This window comes from Notolepis coatsorum, assembly GCF_963971535.1.
Source record: "Notolepis coatsorum genome assembly, chromosome: 5".
In the NCBI taxonomy this organism is placed as follows: Eukaryota; Metazoa; Chordata; class Actinopteri; order Aulopiformes; family Paralepididae; genus Notolepis; species Notolepis coatsorum.
Window position 1 is genome coordinate 83,512,612 of NC_140169.1, and position 18,643 is coordinate 83,531,254.

At 44.6% G+C, this 18,643-nt stretch overlaps 1 protein-coding gene across 1 annotated transcript in view; it reads right to left on the reverse strand.

Annotated features, from left to right (window-relative positions):
* ylpm1 (YLP motif containing 1) overlaps positions 1–18,107 on the reverse strand; it is a 158,709-nt gene extending 140,602 nt beyond the window's left edge. Inside the window, exons 1-4 of the mRNA XM_084314157.1 lie at positions 17,148–18,107; positions 5,629–5,847; positions 4,266–4,454; positions 1,777–3,983 (exon numbers count right to left, since the gene is read on the reverse strand). Coding sequence (XP_084170283.1) covers positions 1,777–3,983; positions 4,266–4,454; positions 5,629–5,847; positions 17,148–17,813 — 3,281 coding nt within the window. The 5' untranslated portion in view covers positions 17,814–18,107. The remainder of the gene's footprint in view (positions 1–1,776; positions 3,984–4,265; positions 4,455–5,628; positions 5,848–17,147) is intronic.
* Positions 18,108–18,643: the final 536 nt, after the last annotated feature.

Consider the following 18,643-nt stretch of genomic DNA (forward strand, 5'->3'; position numbering starts at 1 on the left):
ACTTATGCACGCTATAGAAGCGAGCTGAGAAATCGATTATTTTATTTCCTCAACAGCACACACACATATATATACACATACGGGACACGCTGTTCTCAGTGAAAACAGCTCTGATTATCCTAAAACTAACATACTCCTTACCTTAGATTAGATGTTCTCCAAAAAGATTATTCCAATTCCTGATCGCCATTCCAAATATCGATCGTGTTTATTGATTGATTATTGGCTGCTGTAAATTAGGGATGCCCCGATCGATCGGCCAGCGATCGGTATCGGCCGATATTCAGTATAAATATGAGATCGGTGAATTCCGATGCTTTATTTTCGCCAATTGTGGAAAAAAAACTATCGAAAAACACGATCCAATTCTTAGCGGAGTTCTCACTCGCTGACTTCGGTCTCAAGCACACAGAGCTGCAGCGCACAGCCCCTCCTCCTCCTGCCCCTCCCGCACCCGTGTCAACAAAAGGCTCCTATTGCCTCCGGCAGTCTGCTCTTGACTAGTCTGGTGCATGCGACCGTGAGCTAACGTTAGCTACCTAGCTATCGTTACTGTTTAAACAAAATTACCCAGTCAACTATTCACTTTTAGTTTAATACATGATGCATTGTCTAACGTTATCTAGCTGCCTAGCTACTGATAGCTGCTGATATCAACAAATGCTCCAGCAATAGTCGAGTGCATGATACCTCCGTTAGCTCGGTAGCCAACATTAGCTCTATATGAAATGTCCCAGTAAACTAAATAGTTCACTGCGGCGTTGTCTTAACGTTATCTAGCTGGCTAGCAGTAGCTACAGATAGCTCCTGATAACAATGTCTTATAACATTGATTCGATTCGAGCTCCTGGCTTGCATCGCAGTCCTGAAAGGGGCTAGCTGAGGGAGTAGGGTATATCTGCAGAGCTCATGGTGCTCATTCCAATTCGGTCCGATCACTCGCTAATAGTCCCGGGACTCGAGCTAGACACAATGGATAGCAATCAGTTACCAATAACTCGATAAACAACATGATTTGGACGTATATACTATTATACAACCTGGAGATGGATCGCATATTTCAACATCCCATAATAGGAATATTTTTGCTCCACGCTCATCGCCCAACGCTTCCAGGAAGCTGCGGTGAGTTTCAGCGTTTTTTTAACGTGTTCGATACAAACTGCTCCATCACCCACACTAGATGAATCATCTAACGTTGGCCACGGAATTATAAACGACCCCCCACCCCATCCGGTCAACATCAGATGATAAGTAGTAACTTCTAGAAGCACGTCCATTTGAAATTTTTTATCTCGCGCCGATCGCTATCAAACTGTATACAATCATCAATATAATGCATTTAGGGCTATAAATCACGTTCTGCAGAAAACGATAACATATTTATACTTTAGACCGTATTTTAGTATGAATATGTGAATGAAAAAGTATAACGTTGCTACACCATGAACAATAGATACTTGATGTTGAATGGGCCATAGTAATGTCAATTTAGCAATACAATTTAAAAAGTTATAGCCCTGCAAAAAAGGGGAACTTCTCCATAGACAAATAGAGCTGGCAGAGGATGGTATAATGTTGTACATAAGCCTGGCGAAGAAAGTGTTAAGTTATATGTCTTGTCATTTCTATTATTATTGTTGATGTCATGTGATTTGTGTTCAGTCATAAAAAAGGAATTGAAAATAAAAATTTGATAAAAAATAAAAATCATAGGCAAAAACATCCCTCCTGTTTGCAAATACGCAGTACCCAAATGACAAAATCATGGTTTACCGTGGGCCTCGAGGACCACCATAATTTGGTGGTGGACTAGAGAGAGGGCCCGGTGGTCTGGAACCTCTAACAGCAGGGCCGCCCCCGCGACCTGGGGGCCCTGTGGACGCTTCCGAATGTGGCCCCAAACCAGTCGGCGGAGGGCCTTGGGTCCTGGGTCCGACAGCGCCTGGCGAGTGCTGCACATCTGGGCTCATCGTTTGCTGCTGCATTGGCACGTCTGATCCAGAGTGCTGTCCATACTGGCCTTTCCCCGTCATCCCACCAGCATCACCACCAGCATCACCACCAGAGTGCTGTCCATACTGGCCTTTCTCTGTCATCCCACCAGCACCACCACCCCCACCAGAGTGCTGTCCATATTGGCCTTGCCCAGTCATCCCACCACCACCAGAGTGCTGTCCATATTGGCCTTGCCCAGTCATCCCACCACCACCAGAGTGCTGTCCATACTGGCTTTGCCCAGTCATCCCACCACCACCGCCGCCAGAGTGCTGTCCATACTGGCCTTTCTCTGTCATCCCACCACCACCACCGCCGCCAGAGTGCTGTCCATACTGGCCTTTCTCTGTCATCCCACCACCACCACCGCCGCCAGAGTGCTGTCCATACTGGCCTTTCCCCGTCATCCCACCAGCATCACCACCAGCATCACCACCAGAGTGCTGTCCATACTGGCCTTTCTCTGTCATCCCACCAGCATCACCACCAGAGTGCTGTCCATATTGGCCTTGCTCAGTCATCCCACCGCCACCAGAGTGCTGTCCATACTGGCCTTGCCCAGTCATCCCACCACCACCAGAGTGCTGTCCATACTGGCCTTGCCCAGTCATCCCACCACCACCAGCACCACCACCACCAGACTGCTGTCCATACTGGCCTTTCCCTGTCATCCCACCAGCATCACCACCAGAGTCTTGCCCATACTGGCCTTGCCCAGTCATCCCACCACCACCACCAGAGTGCTGTCCATATTGGCCTTGCCCTGTCATCCCACCACCACCACCAGAGTGTTGTCCATACTGGCCTTGCCCAGTCATCCCACCACCACCAGACTGCTGTCCATACTGGCCTTTCCCCGTCATCCCACCAGCATCACCACCAGAGTGTTGTCCATACTGGCCTTGCCCAGTCATCCCACCAGCACCAGACTGCTGTCCATACTGGCCTTGCCCAGTCATCCCACCAGCACCAGACTGCTGTCCATACTGGCCTTTCCCCGTCATCCCACCAGAATCACCACCAGAGTGTTGTCCATACTGGCCTTGCCCAGTCATCCCACCACCACCAGACTGCTGTCCATACTGGCCTTTCCCCGTCATCCCACCAGCATCACCACCAGAGTGTTGTCCATACTGGCCTTGCCCAGTCATCCCACCACCACCAGACTGCTGTCCATACTGGCCTTGCCCAGTCATCCCACCAGCACCAGACTGCTGTCCATACTGGCCTTTCCCAGTCATCCCACCAGCAACCCCACCAGCATCACCACCAGAGTGCTGTCCATACTGGCCTTTCTCTGTCATCCCACCACCACTCGCACCAGCATCACCACCAGAGTGCTGTCCATACTGGCCTTTCTCTGTCATCCCACCACCACCACCACCCCCACCCGCACCAGACTGCTGTCCATACTGGCCTTGCCCAGTCATCCCACCAGCACCAGACTGCTGTCCATACTGGCCTTTCCCAGTCATCCCACCAGCACCCCCACCAGCATCACCACCAGAGTGCTGTCCATACTGGCCTTTCTCTGTCATCCCACCACCACCAGCATCACCACCAGAGTGCTGTCCATACTGGTCTTGCCCCGTCATCCCAGCACCACCACCACCAGAGTGCTGTCCATACTGGTCTTGCCCTGTCATCCCACCAGCAGCCTCAGCAGCATCACCACCAGAGTTCTGTCCATACTGGTCTTGCCCCGTCATCCCACCAGCACCAGGTCCACCACCGTATTGGTTGGATGGGTAGGGCACCATGGCTCGGAGAATGGCGACCCGTTCTTGTAGGTGGGCGTTGGTTGAGTTCATCTGTTCCTGCCACTGCTTCCACTGCAGTTCATAATCCTGGAGCTGGTCTTTGTGGGGGTAAGTCTTGAACTGCTCGTGCCAGAGAATGAAGGTCTTGTCCCAATCCTCGAACAGAGGGTTGAACTGCTGCTGCTGCGTCTCGTAGTGCCTGAGCTGCATCTCAGCAGGCATCGACTGGAAAGAACAACAATATTGTGGTTAGGTCTATTGAATATGAAGGTAATACTGTAATGATGCAAAGATCCATGGCCTCTGCCATGCTAGATATCTGCCCAAATAATCTAACACTAACCAAGATATGAGAAAACTTCTCTGGGGGATTATAGTTGGAATGTAGAAATGGCTAGAAGAGAATGTGCAAATTAAATCATAAAAAGAAAAAGTTAGCCTAATCAAAAATAATCAAATAAAATAAACTCGAGAGATAAGGTAAGAAACACGAGGACACTAGGCTACCTGCAGATTTGCTGGTTGCTGAATCAGCCCTTGGTACTTCTCCAGGATGTGCTGCAGCTTCTCGTGCTGTTTCATCAGAGCCTGGTACTGGACACCTGCCCTCTGCTGCTGGACCTGCTGCCACTGGGCCGCCGCTGCCTGCAACCGCTCTAGGCGGGCAACTTCCTCCGGGTCCTGGGGCTCTTGAGGCTGCAAAAACAAACCAAAACTATATCAGAAGCCAAAATTGTATCACGGCCCACGGGTGTCCACTTCCGGTAGACATCTGATTTTCTGTTATCCGGTAATTACGTGCGCGCGTTAGATGACCACCCTGGACTCCCGACGCTCCAGAACTGCCAATCATCCGCTGATGGTGAAAATTATTGGTCAGAGTTGTAGCCAATGAGTGTAGCTTTCCAATGATACCCCACGTGGGGGGTGCGAATAAGGGATCTAGGTGAAAGTTGACGAGCGAAAACCAGAAGTGAATCGCATTTCGAATTAATGGCAGTGGACGAGGAAATGGAATTCTGGAGAGCTTTCTTTTGGCTTTCTTTTCTTTTGATAGGGGGCGCTTTTTTCCACATCTGATCGCCGGCGGCTCTCGGGTAGACTAGGGTAGGCTCGCGTGATGCAATATGATTTCAGATCGCTAAAAAAAAAATCAGAGAAATCTCGTGAGTGGCTTTCAACGAGATATTAATAATTCCGAGAAAACTTGTGAGTGGCATAGAAAGTGTTAACAATTGTGTGTATTGAACCGTACTGTATTGTACCCATTCTGCAATCTGTTAAACAAGTTTTCATTCATTCATTCAACCAAACCACAAAAACAAAATAACTGGATGAATGAATGAAAAACTTTATTTAACAGATTGCAGAATGGGTACAATACAGTACGGCTCAATACACACAATTGTTAAGGGGATGCAGACCTTGTTAAGGGGATGTCTTGTTTACATCAGGGTCCCCCATTTTCAATTCATAGTGACATTTATGACGTTCCGGTGTGCATGATGCTACAATAAGGTCAATAAAAAGTCCTGACTTTATCTCCCGTTAACCGTTTTTCCCCAGATTTCATAATAAATTAATAAAACATAAGATGACATGGCATTTTATCTTTCCTTTCTATGGCATTTTTAAGACCTGAAATATGGACATTTTAAGACAAACTAAGGCCTTAATTATTGATAATCAAATGTAAGACTTTTTAAGGATCCGCGGATTATAATTATAATTGATTTATAATTAAAAAAAAATATTATTTCGAAGCTTCGAATTAAAATCCAATCTCGGCCCCAAAGCTTCGAATTCCAAAACAATTATCGAAGGTCAGCCCTAGACAAAACAAACACTTCCAGTTTCAGGGGTTCCTTACCGCGTCAGGTGGTGGAGGTGGTAATGGGGGCTCCTCCTCTTTTGGTGGGGGTGGAGGAGGCGCGCTTTTAGGAGGCTCTGAAGGAGGAGGAGGAGCAGGCTGGCTCTGAGGAGGTGGTGGCGCCGGGCCACCCTCCTCTTTCTGGTTCATTTTGGCCCGCTCATTTTTCAATCTCTGTAGATTGGCAAGGTGCTGTTTGTACCAGAACTGTTGTTGCTCCTGGGTGGAATAATAACAACAGTGGTTAACAATTGACCTCCCTCATTTCTTGAACCTCCAATCACAACTGTTGCTTCCCTTGGACAAACAAACGGTCAATTTAGTAGGCCAGGTGCATGGAGAAAGCTCAAATAAGCTATTAACCCCTTAAAGGCCAACTTGCAGGTTGTATTTTTGTTCAATAAAAATGTGACTAGGCCAACACTGACTTTCATGAAGTGGGAAAAGAAAATGATCGAAATTGACCCAGTTTTAGCGTTTTTAACTTTTTATCAAACATTTTGTCGACCAAACCACAAGCTCCACGCACATGCATATTTTAATCCATGGATCAATAACGTGCGTGTGTCATCTTAATGCTGACGTCACAGCAGGTGCAGGGCAGCGAAGGGCTCTCACTAGCTGTGAGAGTCACACACAGCTAGTGGCAGGAAGCAGAGAGCCTTGCTACTACTAGCTGAGGAGTGATGAATGAAAATGTATCTGTTTCACCCAGGGTTTCCGTTAGAAAAAATTGTTGCCGGTCTCAGGGTCCGGTAGATTTAAATCTACTGGTCAAATGAGAGAAATTCCGGTCAGAGTTTATTGAGCTTAAAAATAATTGACATCCTCAAGTAGGGGTGGACGGTATGGTCTAAAATTTATATCACGGTATAATTTGAAGCATAGACGGTAACGGTATATATCACGGTATCATCGTTTTTGATAAAAATTTATTTTTTATTTTATATATATATATTTTTTTTATAAAATATATATATTATATAATTAGACTTGTACTTGTATTATCTGCGAGACATCGCCACCACGCAACAAGCTCCACTGTCTGTGTGTACTCTAGTAGCCTCCAGCTACGGCCAGGATTCCCCGGAGCTGCACCTGGACCTATACTCGAGTAGCCTCGAGCAGAGCTACGGCCAGGATTCTCCGGCGCTGCACCTGGACCCTATTATAACGTTAGCAAGCCCTCAGCTCGAATACGCATCGAATCAGTGTTATAAGACATTGATATCAGGAGCTATCCGGCTAAGCCGGATATATAACGTTAATACAACGCCTCAGTGAATTATTTAGTTCAATGGGACATTAACTTGCGTTAACGTGAGCTAACGGCTAACAGGTAGCACACACACGTCTCTCTCTACTAGACTTTGTGGAGCGTTTGTTGATGTCAGGAGCTATCGGTAGCTGGCCGACTAGATACCGTTCGGTTAGACAATGCCTCATCATGTATTAAACTAAAAGTGAATAGTTGACTGGGTCATTTTGTAACGGTAGCTAAGCTAACGTTAGCTCAGGGAGACGCCGCCGACAGCTGAGCTCCCGTGTCCCGTCCCACTAGACTACTAGATCCGTGTTTACATGCGTGCGGTAGGGGCTGGCACGCCCACTGCGCGAAGCCTCCTAAATAACTTTTTCCAGTTCGCACATATCTATTATCTATGACTAATTCTATCTATTTTTAGGGGCAAATGCGAGTGAAATAGTCGCGTTGTGGTTACATGACGTCATTGGTATTTTAGAGCTGCACTACCGGTTTAGACGGTATAGTCAAAATCCATACCGTAGAGCAAATTCATACCGTTTATACCGTATACCGTTTATACCGTCCACCCCTATCCTCAAGGCATGTAGATTTATAATATTTTAACTTAAAACTAGGCTACTTTTGCGTATACAATCATTATATTCCAAATAAAATAAGTCCTGAGACTCCGTGCTGCTGCCGACTTTAAATCAAATAGGTGTCTGTTGGCAGTCGCCCGACATTAACAGCAGTCTGTTATAATCACATTTTTATGAGCTAACGAATTCCGTTATATTGGACATTTGTATTAATTATATCAAGCGAAGAACTGAGAAATTTGGCAGAGAGAGACGGCAACATTATCGTGGGTTTGCGTGATGACTCTCTCCACCTCGCAACGACTTATTTGCAAAGAGTATGGCGCTGCAGAGCAGCAGATTCAGCTGTTTTTTGGCTCTATCTGGGGACCGCTCAACAGCGCCCCCCACCCAACAGCTGAATTGCCAATGGCTGAATTGGAGTACTGCACTGTGCCGCTGCTGCTCCGGCTCTGCAGCTACACATGCACTCGCAAAACCCAGCACTAAGCTCTCGCTGACAACATTATTATACCTGCTTGGTGAAGCAACGATGAAACAAATGTAATGATTGTTTCGTTCATCGCATAGGCTATTTAATTTTAGCCTATTTTAATACAATTCAAATAATCAAATTGTGCTTGGAGGGAATTATTTTCACCGGACATTAAGACCGGAGAGATTAAATATGTCGGACTTCAACAGATTTTGCCGGTAAAATAAAAATTCGATTATAAAAAAGAAATTATATATATATTTTTTTTTTGCACAATCAACTCTGCCTCTCTTTGTTAATTACAACAAGCAATGCTGTTTGTTATTTAAGATGAGGTCGGACTCGGCACTGACAGATTTGTGTTCATTGTGCTGCTTTTATAAAACCTCAAAAGACAGCATACAATATTTCATGAAAGCAAAGTGTTTTGTTTGTCTAAGATTTAAAAAGGTTTAAACTTTACAGCACTGACAAAGTTGAACAAAGTGCTGTACAAGTTCCACAACATACATTTTTTTTTATCTCGGCCCCGAAGCTTCGAATTCCAAAAAGAATTCGAAGGTCAGCCCTAGTACATACAGTAGTTTTCATTCACGGTTCATCAGTGCACGCCTGGAGATACTAAATCCAAATTTAATTCTGCCATTTGAAAGATGAGATTTGGCCCGATCCATAGATGTGCGAGTTGGAAAATGTCTTAAAAATAAAAAATTCGAATGTTGGATTTAGAATTCAAACGCCAACATAACGAACGAAGGTGCGAACGTTGGGGCTCAGCCCGGGCGACGGCGGTACCCCACCTGTAAAGGCCTCTACATGCACTCACACCACACCTCGTATTTTTTGCATGATTTCACAACATTGTATTCAAAATCAATATTCTAATACTCAGGGCGGCTAGGTCGGCGCAGTGGGCAAGGGGCTCGCCACCAACGCAGGAGATGCTGGGTTTGAGCCCAGCTCTCGGCGTTGCTACCAGCTTGGCTGGTCGTTCATACTAATACAATTGGCAGTATTAGGGGGTGGGAAGCTGGTGGGTGGGGATCGGACGTTGTGGACAGCGACTCCTACAGGTCGGTTGGTGCGCCTGCGAAGTAGAATCAGGAAGCCTCTTTATTTTGCTCTCAAAGACCCAAACCCAGTCAAGGTGTATATTTTCAGCACTACGTTTGTTTACCAATGGTTTTAAGTGTTATTAGAAATCTAGTCGGAAAAAGGCTAACGTTACGTTAGCTACGAGCTAACTAACTTTAGCCGCGAGCTAGCAAGCTAACTAACGTTAGCCACAAGCTAACCGTGGAAACGCTCACAGCGAAGTGACTCCACGACACCAGTTCAATTAGTGGGGAAGGGGGGTATATTGACATGGCTTGACAACAGAGGTTCAAATTAGGGATGTCCCGATCCGATCACGTGATCGGAATCGGCGTCGATCACGTGCTTTTCAGAGTATCGGGGATCGGGAAAAAATAATAATAAAAATCGGCAGTCAAAAAAAGAAAAATCAAACATGACCATGTCCACGTCTTAAACTCATACGGAGGCCTTAGTTTTGGTTTTAAATTACATATAATATATCATCATTAATGTATTTATTGTCACACAGAGCAGAATAATTTTCCACAACAAACACATTCCCCTTTAATTTTCACCGTTGCAACAAACACCCCTTTAATTTAGACGCTACACGCGTCGCTACACGCGTCGCTACACGCGGCTCGACCACATCACAACAACAACAGTACAACACGTCGCATTGTGTTGTGAAAGATCGGATCGGAAACGATCGGATCGATAGATATTTAAAATCACATGATCGGGATCGGATCGGAAGCAAAAAAAGGCGATCGGGACATCCCTAGTTCAAATATAACGGTTTATGTTCAATAACGAGCCAGGAGACTAGAGCGTGTGTATCAACTGTGCGTCTGTATTGCCAAACCATAACATCCTGGTCCCTGCTGCTGGGATGTACCAACTCCACACACCAGGGTTCGAAATTAACAGGGGCTTGGGGCATAATGCCCTTGAAAATGGACAAAATGCCCTCGAAAATCAGTTAAGGGGGGCACTTAATGCCCCCGACAGTTTACTAATTATATATATATATTTATCCGGTAATGGAGCGTCTGTGTATCGTACGGTTCAGATGACGCGCAAATAAAAAAATTAATTTGGCGGAGCCGGTGTTCTGCACTGGCTGCAGGCAGCAGCACCAGCACTGCAGCTGCTAGTCAGTTTGTGTAAAAATGGCACGCACAATATAAATCATTCTTCATTACGACTTTAAAAACATAGCCATTAACATTACATAGGCCTACACACATCTTGCCATAGCGTTAGCAGTTTGTAAACACAACGCACGTTTTAACTATGGTAGCCCAACGCAGCCCGCAAGCTAATACTGTACAGTCAATGAAATGTCACCGTAGCTACTAGCTACTGTAGCAGAGGAGGAAATGGGAGTCTGAGAGGCGGGGTGTTTAAAGACAATGATAGGCGTTTATTCAACATCCAAGAAGGCTAACATACAACTGTGTTTTACTAACTCCAACCGGGACTATTGCCGCTTTCGCGCTGCTTGTTGATGTTATGAACTCCTCCTAACGTGACCGGAGCTGAAGGTGCCACACGCTAAAATGTCCGTGGGGACCCGGCGCCAACCCATAGATAGTTCCAACTCACCGAATTACGTAATCCACCACAGTTGCACTCAATATTTAAATAATGTTAGTCTAAATAAATGTAGACAGAAACATAATAATTTCAAGCAGAAAACGAATCTTTCCATTAAGAACTGACAATCAGGGAATTTAAACATGGTTGACATTGTTTTTGTGTGTTTATATTAATTAAAGAAAGGAAAGTCTAGTGCTGGCTGAGCATATTGTTTGTTTGCACTAAGTTAATACTTTGACAAATGTAGCCTATATTTTTCAGTCAGTTCGGTCTTTGTGTGCCAAACATTATTTAAGGCTGTAAACACTGTAAACCTTTTATTTTATTTTTAATAAATGAGAAGCATGTTTAGATTTGAGTGTTACATTTTTTTTTAATAAAGATTAACGTATATCGAACTGAAAACCGTGACCCCAAAATCGTGATACGAACCAAACCGTCCATTTTGTGAACCGTCCCACCCCCACCGTTTATCATAAAGATTCAAGTGCCCCCGAAATAAATAAAAAAATCCCCCGAAAATCAATTAAGGGGGGCAAAAAAAGCCCTTGATTTTTTTTTTTTAATTTCTAACCCTGCCACACACCACTGTGGGGGGTTTATATTCCCCATTCCCTTGTAACAGCTCCTGTTTTTTTTAAGATAAGTTACAACATTCCTTTTTTTTGTCCACTTTTTCTCCCATTTTCTATTTTTTCTCCCATCCCAATTTTTCATATCGTCCAATTCAACCCTCCCCTGTCTTCGAACGTTGTTTCTTGCCTCCCACAAGCCGGCTGCAATGTGGACTAAGTCATATATAGCACGAGTCCCCTCCGATACTCGAGGTAACAGCCGTCGCATCTTTTCACCTGCGAGGCTCGATCTTTCAGCATCGGGGGTCTGGGCTTTGGAGGGGCCCCGCCGGCCCGCCCCCGTCGCTTCTTGATTGTACTGCGCAGGCGCACCAACCGACCTGTAGAAGTCGCTGTCCACAACGCCCGATCCCCACCCTTCAGTTTCCCTCCCCGTAATACGGCCAATGTGTAGGGATGGGAATCGAGAACCGGTTCCTAATTGTCCGATGCCTGGAATCGCGTGACTCCCTTGACTTCAGATTCCCTTATTGATACCACGTGTTTCCGTCCGACGTAACGCCGCATGCGAGTTAGTTTTGGAACGGAGCGACCATGGCTGCAAGAAAAAGACGTTCCAAAGCATGGCTTCACTTTACCAAAGTAGATGAAAACAGCGCAAGTTGCAGCATTTGCAAAATGACCATTTCACATAAGGGGGGAAATACAAGTAACATGCTAAAGCATTTATCAACACGGCATGCCCTTAACGTGCTGGAAGAATGTCGTGTTTTTGATGTCCTACGGACGAGTGCTGCTGCTGCATCTACCTCCGTTACCGAAGGTACAATGCATTATCATTATAATAACGTTAGCGCCATGCATGCAAACAAAACCTAAATGAAAAACGAATGCTTTCATCATCATCACTGTATAAATATTCTCCCATTTCAGATGATGACAATCAGAGTGTATCTAGTGCGGCCAGTGGTTCTCGCGAACCTCAGGAAACCCCTTTCACTTTGGCACAGCGGGGTAAACTGACGCAAGAAAACTTCAACCAGCCACATACCTCTCATTAGATTTCATTGTGCCATAGATGAAATATTATACCCCTTCTATCATGATGTTAGGTCAGTAGAATTTTTTAATAAGTCAGTACAAATTAATCAGAATGTTGCTCAATGCTGGGGTTTAAGGTTGAGGGACTGAGGGAGGGGGTTAGCCCCTTTCGTGACTTTCGGTTTGCAAGCCTGGGGCTTTTGTGACCGCAGTCACTTATTTATGTGCCGCCACCACTTCAGAAAATACCAACCAAGCGTGAATGTGTGGATCACGCTGTGTCAAAAATATATCAGATATGAATTTCAAAGATACCCAGTGTACAATATGGGTTTAACACAGCTTTACGGTGGGGTCTGGAAGCTCGGAGTTGCTAATAAACAGTTTAAAACATTGTTACTCGACGAGTGGTACTTACAGAGCGAACAACCATCTCCGCCGTTGGTGTCACAGCGCATGCGCAAACCGAAAGTCACGAAAGGGGCTAATCCAGAACCTGAGCTACGGAAAGCAAACAGTAACTGCCTGGTGCCGCTATTAGGCTGCCTGGTGCGCATGCGCTATGACACCAACGGCGGAGATGGACGTTCGGTCTGTAAGTACCACTCGTCGAGTAACAATGTTTTAAAAAAGTGCCCCCTATCGTCTCCCAGATGACATAAGGGATTTTGGAATGGACTCAATGAAAATGGATGGGGGAAAAAATCCTGTACTCCACATTTTCCAGTCCACTGATGCAGCCGGGGTTACCACAGTTCATTATGGATCCTCTGAGCGCCGCGGATCATGAGTTCTACTGTATACACGTTAGATCTATACAATCTATAAACCAATCTGCCATGACAGCACTGACTGGAAAATTATTCTTTGATAAGCGACGGGCAGATTAGACACAGCCATAATTTAAAACATAGATTAGGCGATATTAACGTTAACATTAAAGTGGATGGTGGCATTTAAGCACTAACTCTGGCGCCACCTGGTGGCACTGAAAGTGTTATGGGGCTAAACGGGATGTCAGAAACATCGGAGTAGGGGGTATCTGCAGAGCCGCAGAGCCAGGCTGGACGGGTTGGAGGCGGGGCTTCGTGGTCTGGACAAGTATTAGTGGTCTGGACAAGTATTGCGGATGAGGGGGGGGGGGGGGGGGGCTCTCTCGCTATGTGTTGGAGTGCGCAATGTGTATGCGCATGCGTGTGGACTGGAGCACGTGAGAGTATAATATAAAGAGTCCATTTTTTGAAACCCGTCCAATCTTTCGCCGTAGACTAAAGACTCACTACTTCAACCATTATCTAAATAAAAAAAATCTAACCCTAACTAGCCTTACTGTCATGCACTTGTCCTAATAAACTAACCTACACTGTAGCACTCAACACTTTATGAACATTGTTACTCAGCTGATAGAGTTGTGCCCTTCCTGATGGCTTGTCGTACAGAACTTGTAAGTCGCTTTGGATAAAAGCGTCGGCTAATCATAAATGTCTAGATGTAACATTACTGTCTATGTACCTATGTAAACGAGACGAAAGTTAAGTTTACTCTATTATTTCGCCGTCGACTAAAGACTCACTTCTTCAACCATTATCTGAATAAAAAAAATCTAACCCTAACTAACCTTACTGTCATGCACTTGTCCTAATAAACTAACCTACGCTGTAGCACTCAACACATTATGAACATTGTTACTGAGACTAGGGATGCCCCGATCGATCGGCCACCGATCGTTATCGGCCGGTAATCAGTATAAATATGCGATCGGGGAATTCCGATAATGAGTCATATACGCCGATCGCGGAAACTGATCAAGTGGATATCTCACTCGCTTGTCTCAGACGCACAGGACCTGCAAACTGCTCCTCCTCCCTAGCCCCGCCCGCCCCCGTGTAGAGTTTGTAAACAAAGAGGTGCAGCTCCTCTGCTCGAGTCTGTAGTGCATTCGACCTGCGCTAACGTTAGCTACCTAGCTATCGTTACTGTTTAAACAAAATTACCCAGTCAACTATTCACGTTTAGTAGGCATTGTCTAACGGTATTTAGCCGGCTAGCTACCGATAGCTCCTGATATCAACAAATGATCCAGAAAATCTAGTAGTCCATGTTCATACCTCCGGTAGCTTGCGTTAGCTGACGTTAGTTTACTGTTCAAAATGAAATGTCCCATTGAACTAAAGTTCTGTCTTAACGTCATCTAGCCGGCTAGCAGTAGCTACAGATAGCTCTTGATATCAATGTCTTATAACATTGATTTAATGCGTATTCGAGCTGAGGGCTTGCTGAATGTGAAATGACCAAAGCATAACGTTACCAATAGGGTCCCGCTGCAGCGCCGGAGAATCCTTTTTGGAGCTGGGCTACTAGAGTACACACAGACAGTGGAGCTGTTTGCAGATAGCGAGCATTTTGACTTGTTGCGTGGTGGCGATGTCTCGCAGATAATACAAGTACAAGTCTAATTATATAATATATAAAAAAAAAAACTTTTTATATAAAATAATTTTTAATTTCTTTTTAATCAAAAACGATCGGTATCGGCCGATATGGCTCACGACGATCGGTGGCAAAAAACGTGATCGGGGCATCCCTAACTGAGACGAAAGTTAAGTTTACTCTATTATTACTAGATCTGGTATGCCATAAATGTCTAGATGTAGCAGTACTGTCTATGTACAAGTTTACTCTATTATTACTAGATCTGGTATGTCATAAATGTCTAGATGTAACATTACTGTCTATGTACCTATGTAAACGAGACGAAAGTTAAGTTGAAAATGGGGGAAGGTAAGTTGAAAATGGGGGATCTATGTAAACTAGCATGGCTTTGTCATTATTCCAATGTACCCAACCCCCCCCCCCCCCCACCTCCAATGTACAGCCCCACCCCACCTACCCTACCTCCTCCAATGCACAGTTTCTATGTCAAATGTATATACACTCTTTTTCTGGATTTTTTTAGTATCACAAACAGTACTGTATTTGAAAATCTGGTATGTCATAAATGTATAGATGTAGCAGTACTGTCTATCTGTATGTCGTGTGTGTCATATGATGAATTGAAAATGGGGGACCCTGATGGAAACAAGACAAGTCTTTCTCAGGTCTGCATCCTCTTAACAATTGTATGTATTGAGCTGTACTGTACTGTAGTGTACCCATTCTGCAATCTGTTAATAAACTTTTCAATCAATCAATCAATCAACAAGACGAAAGTGAAGTTGAAAATGGTGCGCAGTAGTGCAAATACTTGTCCAGACCACTAATACTTGTCCAGACCACGAAGCCCCGCCTCCAACCCGTCCATTGGAAATGTGTGGCATTGTTAACTAGTAGCTAACGTTTGGTATGTTGGTTGATGTATATTTCCTCAGATATCATGTATATTTTGCCTCTCCATGCATATTATCCCATGGGCTTCAATAGAACTGGCACCATCACTGATGCGATGACTTCCTCTTGTATCATTTCCTTGCATCGCAACAGGAAATAAACGTGGGTCCGTCCCATAATGTTATTGTTGTCACTGTTAAGGGGAGACACTGCAGGTGAATAGGGTAAAAAAAATTAACTAATATATATCACAATGAAACTTCCCCAGTTGATTACTTATATTAAGACAAGACTTTTTTGTATTACAAGTTCTGAAATTGTATGTTTAAATCTGCAAATGAGGCATGATCTACTTAAATATGCACTAATTTGCATATAATTCCAGGACAGAAATCTGAACATTGGATAAAGCCATTTTCAAAATTATAGTTTCATTTTGTTGACATATTAGAGCCAAAGGTTATTACAGAGGGGATTTTGGATATCTCTTTGTATCACTCCATAAATCAAAAAATATTCCATTCAGTCAATTTTTATGGTAAAATTCCATATTTCGCCATGTTTTTAGGAATAAAATGTGATATAAATCAGGGTATGAATGCGATATCAACAAACCCTTCTGTAAATACCTTCAGAACATAGATATGAATAGAACTGGAAGGTTTGGTGTATGCGAGTGCTACTGAAGTGGAGATTTCTGGCTCAGAGTATGAGGAAAAACTCTTAAAACTCATTTTTGGGAAAACGCCTTTAAAGTTCTGTATTGTAAAATGCCATACTTTTTTTTTTTAAACAGATATTTACAAACACAATACCTAATCAAACCATTAGTAATAGACAACCTAAACACATGCCTGATAACTGAATAATAATAATAATGATGTTATTGAACTGAACAGATCTACACACAGGCTACAAACAGTGTAGTACAGTGTAGTACCCCCTAATAGGCAAAACATATTTGAATAGATATCACTATGAAACTTTCCCAATTTGTTATGTACATATAAACTAAGAAATATATTGCAAGTTTTCTGAAATTTATTTTTATATATGCAAATGAGGCACTTCCCCATTAAATATGTGCACATTTATGGATGCAATAAGGCAAAATGATGTAAAATAAACAACTAAATGTGTGTTATTGACGTTTTATTGTCACTAGTTTCATAGAAGACATGTTTAGGAAGCAAAATATAACAAAATCTCAAAATCAACAAAAAAAGTATATTTGACTATTCACCTGCAGTGTCTCGCCTTAAACAATTAGGATGAATTAAGACGCGATGACGAAGACGTTCTTACAAAGACGAGCCTGGTCAATTAATTATGTGTTGGCGAAAGGGCAAATACCAATAATGAATGAAAACTGTATCAGCAGATTGCAGAATGGGTACAACACAGTACGGCTCAATACACACAATTGTTACGGGGATGCAGACCAGAGAAAGACGTTTGTCTTGTTCACATCAGGGTCCCCCATTTTCAATTCATAGTGAATAATGATACCAACCATGATACCGATACGACATGCAAACAACAGTGTTACACTGTTAGTAGAATATTAACCACGTTACCTGCACAGACATAGACGACAAATCGGAGTCGTCTTCCTCTGGTGCGTAGGAAACGGTCTTTACCTCTTTTGATGCATGAACGCCGTTGTTCTGTTGCGGGTTCGTCGGCTCCGGTGGTGGAGGCGGCTCCGGGTGCGCCTCCTTGGGCTGCGGTGGAGGAGGCGGCTGGGGGGGCTGGGGAGGAGGACTGGGAGGCCCGGGCATCTCCTCGTCTTGTTGATACAAAGACTGGGAACCGAACCCCCCGCCGCCGTCGTTATTATTATTATAACCATACCCGTACCCGTCGGGTTGCTGCTGCCACGACGACCCGGAGGAGTATCCACCACCCCCGCCGGATTGACCCCCGCCACTACTCGCCCCCGTCGTGCCGTGATCGTTGTTGCCGCCGCCGTGATGCAGCACCTTCTGGAGCTGCTTCTGGTGCAGCATCTGCAGCTTCTGCATCTGCTGGAGGTGCTGCTCCTGCAGGCTGGAGAACCCGGAGGCCCCGCCGCCCGTCGCGGAGGAAGAAGAAGAAGAAGCTCCCCCGAATCCACCGCCGCCGGTCGGTGCGGCCTGCTGCTGACCCCCCGCCCCGGTCTGCTGCTGCCCTGGTCTGGGTGCAGAGCCGCCGAAGTTCTGGGGCTGGTGGCCGCCGCCATAGTTACCCCAAGAGGGATACATGCTGCTGCTTGAGGAGCAGAGGCGACGTGACGTTATTAACTAGGCCTTTGTGCTCGACATGAAGCCGCGGCCCTGCGTGTCGTGTGGCTAAGTTGATGTTGACCTACCGTTGATACAAAAAAAACGATATATTTTCAGAGACGCAATTTAATAATTAAATCTCCATAGTAATGTGGTTATTCTGGTGTTGGAAAAAAGTAGAAATGTGTGTTTTTTACGCGTTCCGTGGAATCCAGGTTAGGGGACAGTTAGCTCGTTGCTAGCTAGCTCGTAGAAAAGAAGTCCGGTGGTTCACTCACGCGCAGCACGGAGTTAAGTGACCTGACGTCAGCGAAGTGGGTCACATCCTGTCGTCTTCTTCTTCTTCGTTTAACGGTAGACTAGACGCGCCGTGGCGTATTGCTGCCTCCCATAGTTCGTTTTTGGTAATGTAATAAGGAACACGTCATTACACTGACTAGCTATGAATCCCACCCCTCGAATATATTGGTCTTTAATCAGATTTTAAGCTATTTGGATACAAGTAGTGCATGATGAAGTTGTGTAGTGCTTTTTTTGTTGGCAAGTAAAATCCTTTTCACTACTGTGCATATGCAACTACGAGTTAATCATAACCAGTGATGCCACAGATTACTTGTGAAAATAATCTGATGACTGATTACTCCTTTAAAAGGTAATCTAGTTACTTTACTGATTACTTGATTATCAAAGTAACGGAAAGTAACTAGGTTACGAAGTCGTCGTCGTCCCCCCTGCTGCTGCCACAACATAAGAATGACAACAGTTATTTTTTTAAATAATGCTTTATTGAAAGTGCATAATGTCATAAA